General features: G+C 36.1%; 1 protein-coding gene across 1 annotated transcript in view; it reads left to right on the top strand.

The window, feature by feature from the left end:
• Positions 1 to 12302, top strand: part of cno (adherens junction formation factor afadin) — an 88468-nt gene that overhangs the window by 59553 nt on the left and 16613 nt on the right. The window contains 3 exon segments of the mRNA XM_011495534.1: positions 3984 to 4102; positions 5768 to 6134; positions 8726 to 8986. Coding sequence (XP_011493836.1) covers positions 3984 to 4102; positions 5768 to 6134; positions 8726 to 8986 — 747 coding nt within the window.

The following is a 12302-nucleotide window of genomic DNA, read 5'->3' as shown; positions in this document are numbered from 1 at the left end:
CTCTCTCTCTCTCTCTCTCTCTCTATCTCTCTCACACACCATTCGCGTTCAACTTACGTGTACTGACTTTTTCACTACAGCCTCGTTAAAACGCTTATTTGATCGAGAGTTTTGCAAACTCAAACTTTTCACGCTCCCTTCGTCAGCCACCACACGCGGTAGAAATTATTTTTGTAAATTTGAAAAAACTTAAAAAACTAAAAACAAAACAAAAAAAATTCTAAAAAAAAAAACAAAGAGCAAAGTAATTGCTTTAGTCGCTGAAAAATACATAGCCGATTTCAGTTTAATGTTAAAACTTTTCAAATAAAGGTAATTCTGGGTTTTTTGATAATGTGATAGATAGTCTTAATTTTACGAAGACTGCACAAAATGGCAAAAGAAAAACAAAAAATACGTAATTTGTATCTACAAAAGTTTTGAACAAGATAAAATTTGATTGAAATTAGAATGCCGATTTGGATTGCGAAGTTCAATTATTGTCGATCTATGATTCACAAAGAGTGTACGTAATCTCTAATCAAATACGAGCATAAATTTAACAAAGAATTTACTTTGCCAGTAATTGCAAAGAACAAAACATTTCCAAAGATCTTTACATTATCGATATGACGAATATCGACTTTCGCTAGTTGGAAAATTTTAGCCTTCCGTAAAATTACAGTCAATGCATAATGTTAGCTCATCGAGCGCTGCTTATAATTATGATTATTATTTTAAATATTTCGAGGGACTAGTAGTTAACGAAGGCGAGCGCTTAAAAATAAATTTATCGTCCCTTGCATTATTTAGCTCTCGAATCAGTGAGACGTGAAGTAAAATTCAACTTGTAATTGTTTGTCTGGATTATATTCTTCTTGCCTTCTGTTCTTCTCCATTGTGCCTCTGACGTTCGTGAGAAACTTGAGATTGAGAGTTTGGGCGATAATGTACTTACCACCAGAGCCGGGAAAGCTGAAATAATTAGACCTTCCGCGCGGCATCTCGTAACCGCCTTTATCGACGCAGGGATTTAGTTGGATTTCAATTGTACAGTTGGAGAGACTTACGGCTTGGCTTAGCACTGACTACGTCATAGCCCGAATAATAGGCAAACATGCAGTTTAGTTGGTTATAAGATACTTCGCGATTAGTCTAATGAATTCTAGTGCTTGTAATTGGAAATTATTCGATGCTTGAAGCGGAAGTTTCGATAAAGTTGCCAAACTTTATTGAATTGTCGCAGTCGGGTGCTGTTTCACATACGACCGCTAATATCAGCTCGTCGATGCTTTATTAGCGTCAGCTTGGCAACACTTGTGACGAATCCGTTAGTTTGCCGAGATTGCGCGTGCTCGAGGTTCAATTTAAAATCTACGATGTCCCGATGAATTTCTATAATGTATAAATATTTTTATACATTAAATAAAGAGAAATAAAGTTGATTGATCATCGCGAATTGGTTTCAGTCGAATTTAATTGAAATGCAACGAATAAAAACGTCGGCCAATTGGGTGTCGCAGTTTTTGAGAAAATTGCGCTGATATTCCGGTGACTAAATAATTTCAATATCGTTTAATCCGCCCTAACTATTTAGCAAATTGGACTTTTGGCTCCGGAGTAGCTTATTATTGATTATTCATTTGTAATTCGATTATTGTCGGATAGGATGTGTATGATGAAAAATTAAGCGCATCGCTCATTACGATAAATTCGATGAATTCCTCTATTACTTTGGGCAATTTACGTGTTTTTGATCATCAAAGCGATGCGCATTTAATATTAATGGATTTTATAATCGAAAATGACTGTCAAAACTAATTTACTAACCCTGGCTGTCCTCGTGCAAATTGTAATCTACCAAATTGTGAATATCACTTCTTATTCGCATGCACTTCTATTTAATTGTATATATGTAATTTTAAATAGCCATTGACAAAAAAATTCTATTCAACTTACCCGTGCACGAATGTTTTGATGAAATAGTTGATTATTCTCGTAGAATAAAAAGTACATTCACTTCACTCATGAAGTGGAATACGTGCATAGAAATCGGATATTTTTACCACTCCAACGTAAGCCTACAGACTCTCAAATTTAATAAAATAAATAAATAAATAAATAAAAAAAAAAAAAAAATGATATCCCCTCTAATTGTACTCTTTGAAAACACAATTTTTAAAAGCTCGTATTTTTTTTTATTTTTTTTTTAAATACTTCACGTATCGATGATATTTTCCCTTTTAAAAACTATCCATTGAAACATTCTTCTAATTGCCTCCTCACTCGACTTTGATTTAAATTCATCATTATTCATCGTGATAAAATAATAATAAAAAAAAAGTCTTAATATACGTTGCCCCTGATTGTACATTCTTATGGAAAATCCACTGAATCTAATAATAATTATTATTTAATAAAGGATAATTATCCCAATGAATAATCGACATATCGATGGTATTCATCAATGGCATAATTCTTATTGCACATTCGCTGTTCGTAATTGTGTTATGTTTTAAACATTTTTATGCTTATAATGCGTGTGTATGGCTTAGTCAGTACGGTTCACCAATCAAACGTTTTTCTCAAATTGCATCCAACCAATTTTTCACAAAATTCAATAATCGATATTCGTCTGTGTGAGAGTACACACATATATATCAGTGTACAAGACAAACATCGCCGATAATGAGTGTAATTTTTTGTAATTTTTTGTGAACAATCGTACTACACGTACTACACGTGTGATTAATGCATCGTGTTCATCGCTGCTATAATTTCATAAAACACTGCAATTATTTAAATGAAACGAGCATTTGCATTGTTACGAATAATCTGCAGAGGTGCTGCTAATAGCCATACTTCAATCAAAATCGTTTGAAAGAGACAAGAGATGTCATAAGAGTTTAAAATGTTTTCTTTCTGCCAAACGACGATCGATTAAAGAATCGAAATTAATCATTTCATGAACTAGATTGCAAATTTTTAGGAAAGAAAAAATATTTAATGCTCCACATGCTAGTTAACAATAAAAAGTAAATATGTGTCAATGAATGTGTAATGTACAAACATACTTGTGATAAAATTATCGCCCATTCTTCATTCGCTATTTATTATCATTTTTAACTTTTGTATTTTATAATAAAAATAAAGTACACTTTTTTGCATATATAGCTAATATTCTTTTATTAATAGTATTTTACACATTTTAATATGAATTATAATGAAATATATCCACCTAGACTTACGGTATGCCAAGTATATAGAAATAATCATGGAAAACATTATTTAGTGTCGTCGTCAATTTACAGTAAACAAGACTTACAACAAACAATAAAGCTAAAACTATCTACTTATCTCTATTAATATTTTTAATTTCTAAATGTATACAATATAAAGAACTTGTCGCTATAATATAATTCTCATAATATAATTTATAGCATATAAGAGCAAATGAAACGATAAAAATATTTTTGTATTTCGATTGCTCGCTTTTCATTCCAGCTGACATACATATAATGAATCAGGCACGATTTTATTAAATTACAGTTAATAATAATGCGAAAACGAGAATAAATTCTTAATGGCATTATCTGTCTTTCATATTTAATTGCCTTATGTAATGTAACAATATTTAACATTAGATAGAGAATTATAGGGAATGTTGTATAATTACTTTAATTTCAATATCAAAGTTATAAAGCAATAATATAAATTATCTCCATAATCTAATGCGCATAAAATTTCTATATACAAACTCTTTCAATACTGCCTGCAATTTACATTTAATTGCATAAATACCTGTCTTTTTCTATATATATATATATATATATATATATATAAAGAAAAGAAAAGATAAGAAAAATCCTAGATTAATATGGAAGCTTAATGTTGAATTAAGCTTCGCCTCGCGATTAGGTCGTCCCTAAGCGTGGCAAACAATCGACGTTTACATAAATTGTCCAGTCGATCGATTATTAATCGCACTTATCTTCAAATTATAGAACGGAGCAATTATTAAGTTTGGACGGATGCACACTTTCCGATTCATCGATCCTGCACCAGAGGAGCGCATCAGACAAAGACACGACTCCGGCAGGCAGATTGATTACTCCTATGACAGGTAAGGAAAAATCCGTTGATACATGGTAACGAGCATGGAATTCCTTAGCGATGCACATGTACGTATCATGGCGACTAGTCAGCTCGATGGCATTCGACATCTTTACCGTTGCGTTAAAGAGAAAGTTATTATTGCTTTTATATCTGTGCGCATGCAACAACTCGTGCATTTTTATTTTTATTTTTCATTGCACAATGCCTGCATATTTCATTGTTCATCACATAGTGAAATGGATTTTCGTTACATCGTGGACATGTTCGATGGGATGTGAGTGGCAAACAGCACTACAGTGCATTCGATCTACCTCATTGTTATTTTGAATTATCTTATTTTAATAATTGGAAAATAAATCGATCGACTAAGAAGGGTCGGATAATGTTGTCGACGAATCGGCTCGATTAAATCCTCGATTAAATGCTTATCGGACTCTATCTAGTATTTGGGACTTTGGTATTAATATAAAAAAAGTATTCTATTGTATCTAACACGTACTAAAATCTAACTTTACTAAATACTCAATTTATTCGCTATAGCAAATCGCTTTTCCCGATTAAATTCGTTTTCACTCTGAAAATCCATACTCGATCCCTATTCAATCTTTATTAATTCTACATAAGCGGTTTGCAATGATGCACAAAGATAAATACAACTATACACACACACACACACACACACACACACACACACACACACATATATATATATATATATATATATATATATATATATATATATTGTTTTGAGAATTTGGCGAGCGACGGGATATAAGAGTCGCACGAACATAGATTTTCGGAACGTTGGGTAAAGTGGCGCTATCCAGTCGTAAACGCTCTTGTAAAACACACTCAAGTGCTGTCAAAGCGAATGAGAAAAAATACGAGAATTTTTCACGGTTAAGTGGTCCACTACAAATACTACAACATGAATTGCTTTCCGCGTCCCAGATTCCTCTGATTTTAAAATTAGTTAAGATCAAGCTCCGGCCGCGTCGCTTTATGAGACTTTCGGCTCGCACAATGGAGCCATGTCAAGTTATCTAGTCTCGTAGCGGCAAGACACTATGCGTCTATCGATTTGTCACGCCATCTCGCACGTTTTCCCGATGATCCGCTCTCGTTTTAGCGCCTGTCCACGATAATAATAATAATAAATAAATAATAAATAATAAAAAAAACTCCAACTCGCTGCGTCTTAATATCGCTAAGGTGCGAGTAACCAATAGACGAGTTTCCTTCTTTATGCTATCCTTCTTTTTTTCTCTCTCTTTTTTTTTCTGACGGAGTTTGAGTACTCGGTAAGGGTAGTAGCTACGAAAGCAATAAGACAAGGGAAAAAAGTGTTTCCTAGTCGTCGTGACAGCAGCACCACCCCTTTGACCAAAACGTCTCCGCCATTCGAACGTCTCGTAAGAAAATCGAGGACTTTCGTTCGCTTCACCCCTCCATCCTCACAATCTCTCTTACAGCCCCACCCTATTGATACATATCAATATCACACGCACGCAAAAATACGGAGTTCATCGTCACTTATTTTTATTATTTTATTGTTTGGCATCATTTTCCATGTTTATGTTGGTTTTTTTTTTCTCGTACCTCCTCACCCCCGTTCGTCCCGCGCGCACTACGCAATACCCAAACGAAAAACCGCGGCGGCCTCGTCGCGCAGACGATCCCCGGACAGCAACAGCCAGCAAGAGCTGAGCTCGGAGAAGTACAGGCCGGGCTCGGGCCTGGGGACGCCCAACGGGACCGGGGGCCAGGCCTCGAGCCCCCCGAGTCCCTCCAAGTCCGCCGCGGCTGTGGCTGCCGCGGCTACGGCGACGGGGACAACGGCAGCGGCGACGGCGACAACGACGACGGGGACGGCAGCGGCGGCAGCGTCAGCGAGCCCCAGGAGTCCCACGCGCGCCAACCACGGCCAACCCGAAGCCACCCATAACTACGAGACGACCTTCGATTTAGATGGGAACGTCGAGACCGCAAGTCTTAGCAGTAGTAGAGATGGACACAGGTGAGAGAGTGAGAGTGAGAGAGTGAGTTTCAGAGAGTGAGATTGAGATTGAGAGAGTGAGATTGATGAGAGAGAGAGAGAGAGAGAGAGAGAGAGAGAGAGAGCGGAGACCCAAGCTGGCCATTTTCCAGCGGAAAAAGCCGATGGGTCGGCGCGAGCCGTTCCTAGCGATTATTATTAAAGTGTAATGGCGAAGCGATGCCGTGAGCTGAGCTAATCCCGGAATTATTATCCATTGTCACTTGCACGGAATGCGCTCTTGTATTTATGCGTACATCATAATGAGCGTTGCATTGTCATGCATAATTGGGTACCTGTTTACATTATTCTTTTCTGCATAATGTGGAACTTTCTCCAATAATTTGTCGGGCCATCGTTTGACTTAATGGCCTATTCGTGCGTTTCGAGTAATAACAAGAGTAGCCATTGGATTTGTTAAGTGCTTTGGGGAAAGGAAATGCTGAATTTTCATGCCGATGTTATTATCTTACTTGCCTTAAATCTTCATCTATAACTGAATAATGAAACATATAATTATATTGGGCATTATGTATTTATATGCTCGAGTATTGACTTTTTCTTGTGACTCCAGTCTTTCTTCTGTCATGTTTTGATTTTTCTACTTTCTTTATTATTATCATTATTTTTATTTATTATTTGTCTCGTAATGTATGGCGTAAAAGTTTTGACGATTAATGTAAATATATTCTCGAATTCTTGGCTTTTAAAAAATTAAAGGAATGTAAAGTTTATGTATGATCTAAGGAGCAATCGCGCCATGAAAATATTCCATTTCCATTTTCTATAGAAAACAAAATAAGAAATAATACTTATTGATGGTTTACACGTGCCCAATTATATTGGCGGTAAATACTTGTTTTCGCCGTTTTATTTATTTTTCGTTTTTTTTTTTTGTTTTTTTGTTTTTTGTTTTCATACAACTATTTTTAATGTATTATATTTATATTTTCTTATGTATCTTTGTAAATGTAATGTTTATTTTTTGCTTACAACGTTGCTTGCGTATCTGATTAAAGTTCGATGTCAGAATGAACGTGAGATTAGTGTATTGTCTTTGTATGTTTTTCATTTATAAATTAGATCATGTTTGATTGAAAAAACTTTTAGAGCTTATTGGATTATGTTATACAGCTAGCGTTTATTATTATACAATTTCTCCAATTTTATTTGATTTTTCTTTTTTTTTTTTTTTTTTTATCTGGCACAGTTCGCTTGCTATAAACACGCGTATTATATAAAAATAAAAAAAAAAAAAAAAAAAAAAAAAAAAAAAAAGAAAGAAAGAAAGAGATAAGTAAAGAAAAGAGAAAAAAGAACGCATTTGGAAAGCAACTCGATAATTTACAGGTAAGCCTTAAGTCGATTATATCAACATTTTCACATTTATATTACAGACTGTGTAATTAAGGTAATGTACCGAAACTTGTGAAGACGGTCTCGTTCGTATATTCGTATAAGGTTACCGTAACAACGGGTTTTGAGTTAATTCCATTAGGAAATGATATTTTACTTTCGAAATAACTAATACTTTATGAAATAGTACAGGAAATGAATTGAAAAAGAACAATGAATTGTGATCTTAAGCACTATGATTAATTATATATCAAATATGCATGGTTACCTGATTAAACATAATTTTTCAATTAAATAAGAGGCAAACATGATTGAAAAGAAAAATTGAGACGACGATTATTGTGTGCGTGATTTATCTGTTAAATGTATTTTCAAAGTCTCTAGCTCTCTAGCTTAAAACTGTTCTCTGCTCAAACATTTGAAAAGCCATATAATTCGCGAATAGAGGAGGAGAGACTGTAGACCCGCGCTTTTATCCATTAATTAATGAGCGATGAGCAAATCAAGGCGATACTTCAAAAGAAAAAGATAAAAAAAATAAAAAAATTGCTTGTCGAATTTCAATCATGACGAGTTGTATTAGCAACATTCGATTATTAAAATATTTGTTCACACGAATGTCAAGATTGATTAACTTTCTCGTTCCTGCAGTTAGATAGAGGAGCACGTTTTCCCAACAGCACACGGAAAATTGAAAATAAACATTAATAGCAGATTGTTGGATGAGAAAGTAGTAAATGAGCGCTATATTTTAATATCGATCGACAGCCTATAACAATACTTACTAAATCTCCCATTAAAATTCGTTCGATCTAACATCTTACTAAATCTCATAAAGTCTCTTAACTTCGGAGCTGCGATTAGCAAACTGGCAAACAGTTGTTTTTATTAAAATAGCAATTAACAGTTTTAGAAAAATAACATAGTGTGCCAACTAATACTTAGCGAAACTAGTTGGTTGATGATTGGGCGCTTGTGCGCGAGAGTTTCACCTCACGGGATTATACAGTTTCCTATCGCCTCCTATCGCTAAAAGCTCGCGGTCGTCAACGCATGCCCTCTTAACCTATCACCTCGGTGACTATTCGCCCTAAGGAAGCGATTCCTAATCCTTCATCCTTATTTTTTGACCGACTTTCTCCCAGACTGTCGCAGTACGAGAGGCAACAGCAGCAGCAGCAGCAGCACCAGCACCAGCACCAGCAGCAGCAGCAGCAGCAACAGCAACAACAGCAGCAGCAGCCACGCGGCACCGACCCCATCCTACCGGCGGTACTCGAGTTCCTCGAGGAGACCGAGGAGGCCTTCCTCCATGCGGTGATAACCGACGTCGAGCCCTCGGCGCCCCAGTTCAAGCTCGCCCCGACGTACACACTTTACTTGGCGGCTCGGTACCGCGCGAGCACCCACTACAGGCCGGAACTACAGCCGACGGAGAGGGCCCACCGGCTCACCGTCATGCTCGCCAATGTTGCCATCATGATACAAAGGGTCATACAGGTGAGCGAGGAGAGATCCTCTTGTAAGTTTACTCCGCTCGAAGAATAAGCCGTGGCCTATTTGTACTACTGGCATCCTGGCCAATTTCTCGCACGGGATCGGCACTGCGGCATTATTATTGGTACAACGGATTTGATGACAAACTGCTCCCATAGGCAGACTATCTTTACCTTTGAGGTCCTGAATTATAATACAAGGATTGTCGCGGCATACATACATCGTGCCCCGTCCAAAGAAAATACGAAAATTCTTAATGGGATAATGGATTGTTAGCGCGTCTTCCTAAATGTCGCCTTGGATTCTCGAGATTAAAAAATCCGTGAATTTGATTTTAATTCCCGAATCTTATTATTACCCGTTCAAATGCAATTGACTGAAGTTTAATCGGAATTTAATTGCGATGGTCCGTTGACTCCCCTCGGCAATACAATTACAGTATAATATAAGTATCGCGCTAAATGAAATGAATAAAATACGCCTGTATAACGATCTTAATCATTTAAATTCAAGAATAAATTGAAGTACAAATTAACGCTAACAGGGACGAGAATTATACGGATTCAAATTGAATTTATTTGACGTTTGAATCACATAATAATTGTCGTTTACTAAGAACCGTTAGCCAATCACCGGTTAATAATATATAGAAATAAACGAGAAATATACTTCAAACTATATTTAGATAGATTTTTTTTTTGCAGTTAAAGGGATATCCGTTTATAAATAAAAATATTAGTGATGGATGAACATTGTGATTAGATGCGATAAAACTTAAATTCGTCATTTGCTTGGCGTAAATAGAGCGCATTGATTTACCAAAGTACAGCCAAGTTGTATTTATCTATGTATTAACGAACTAGCGGCGTACTATTTAAAATGAAATTACTGTCAAAAAGTAAAAAGCAAGTACTGGATTATTAGATAATTGTTCTAACAGTATTTGTTTCTTCTTCTTTGTTTTTTTTGGTTTTTTTGTTGTTTTTTTTTTGTTTTGTTTTTTTTTTGTTTTCCATATTAGACTATATATAATATCACTTATAATAACATGTTTTTATTTAAGAAAAAAAAGATGTGCTTATATATAAAGCACTAAAAACATTTCTTTTTTTCTTTCATTAGGCTTTTCACTTTGAGTGTGTAGTGCGATTGACGCGAGAGACTTACAATGAAAACGCAAAACTTCCAATAAATCAAACAATATTTTGCAGTTAAATATTCTTATAATACGTATAAAATTCCCACATTTTTTACTTACTCATAAAGTAGCTCGATATTTTTAATGGGATTTTATTAAAAAAAAAAAAAAAAAAAAAAAAAAAAAAAAAAAAAAAAAAAAAAAAAAGGGGACTTTACAAAGGATAATTTGATAAGTTACAATTGATTGAAAATGAATGACATTTTAATTTAATAGGCGAGCGTTTCTTGTTAAAATGATGAATAATTTAAATAAGTCCCTTTGTTCTATTGACGTAGAACATTATCGCGCATGACTTAGTTGTTATATTCTATTAATAGAACATTGTAACGCTATTGACCTTATTACCTAAAATTATTATCGAAGGGAAGTGAATTGCTGCCGTCCCTAGTACCTCTCTTATACAAATATCCATAGATTTATGCAAATTCAGATTTAGCAAGATAACGTACGAGTCGTTTATTCATGGTGTATACTTTGTCGTCGTAACCATGGAAGAAATCCAGGCGTATCACCCTTCCACGGCTCATATAATCCTCGCTACATTCGTGTATAATGAGCGAGTCATATTTATATTTCGTTATTAACAATCAAGGAACTCGCGAACTTGTCTTTATTTTCTCTTCCTTTCCGCATAAGGAGCTTCTGGCAGAATAAATAACGGGAGTTATTCCGCTTCTGTAAATTTTTCGTGCACATAGTTTATAACAAAATACCCTTTAATTCTCACAATGCATTAACGCGAGAGACACTTAATTAAATTACATATAATTGCGTATAATTGGCTGCCGCAATTTCCGACAATTTCAAATTTAAATATCGCCCATTATGAATATATAATTAATATTTGTTTATTGATTTTTATTGATACATGAAATCGAAGATGCGGCGCGATAGGAATTTGCAGATACGTAAAACCGTAAAGTTGATGTAATCGTAATGTAACGACATTCAAAAAGTCTAACGCGATTAATCGAACGTCATCAATTTACATGAGCTGGCGCGCTGGCGGCAAACAATGTAAATTTTATGAAATTGAGAAAGCGGACTAAGTAAATACGATTGCCTCATGCGCGTTATTCTTCATAATATCACGCATCTCGTACAGTAGAGTTAATGAAATAAATAAACAAACAAATGTCACTGCAATCGCGTCGTCGCTCGCTCATTACATATCCGATATATCGGATAAACTTCACCCACCGCCTACACATTCGAACATCGCTCCTTTCTCATGTTTCGCGCCCATTTTAAACCCAATTGGAATAGCGCCGTCCCACAAGTGCCCAGACGGCCTTAGAGAGCCTTAGACAGGCTTTCTGTCTCTCGCGCGCCCCCACCGCACCACGCACACAAAGGCTTAGGTGCCCTGTTTCAACTTTACAAGTTGACACTTGGCTCGAGGGCCAGGATTAGAGACGACGACCTCCAAGCGCCCCCCCCCCTCTTCCCCCACGCCCCCGGCAAGCCGGAAAATTTCTCGGCTTAACCCTCCGCCCTCCGTGCAACAGCGTCCGGCTCTTTCGCGCCCAGGACATAATGCAATGTCGAGCACTTCACGACTCTTGACTTTATTGCCGGCCCCATTGCTAGTATAATTTTATGGAACGATAAAAGACAATTTTAGTTAACGGCCAGAGCGGAATCGGAGAACAAAATTATTCGATCGTAAATGGAAAACGCAGTACTCGATGTTTTACACTCTGTCGATGGAAAGAAACGAAAAGTAGAAGAAGAAAAAAAGAAGCAGGTTTCTAAGCGAGGAGTGGCGTAAGGGACGAGTCGAGTAAGAAAGAGTCGCCCTTCCGTTAGGAAAACCGTGTCTCTCTGCCATTTGTCACCCTCGCCATTACTAATTATTCGAGGTACTCCGTAACTTTTCACAACAATTGCGCTTAACAATGACCCCGAGGATCTTGTATTATACTAATATGAGAGAGTTTTCAGAAGATTCTTGTCTTCGTTGTTTGCAGCACGAGTTTTATAAAAATAAAAAGGAAAAAAAAAAAAAAAAAAAAAAGCCGGCTGCATATCGTTATAATGTAGCTCACGAAAGTTCAAGACCCTTTCATTCGTCCTCTTCTGGGCGCACTTTTCAACAAGAAGCCTTCACAATTGACT

The sequence above is a fragment of the Ceratosolen solmsi genome, unplaced genomic scaffold (genome assembly GCF_000503995.2).
Source record: "Ceratosolen solmsi marchali unplaced genomic scaffold, CerSol_1.0 scaffold1, whole genome shotgun sequence".
Taxonomy (NCBI): Eukaryota; Metazoa; Arthropoda; class Insecta; order Hymenoptera; family Agaonidae; genus Ceratosolen; species Ceratosolen solmsi.
This window is presented reverse-complemented; position numbering and strand designations above follow the sequence as displayed.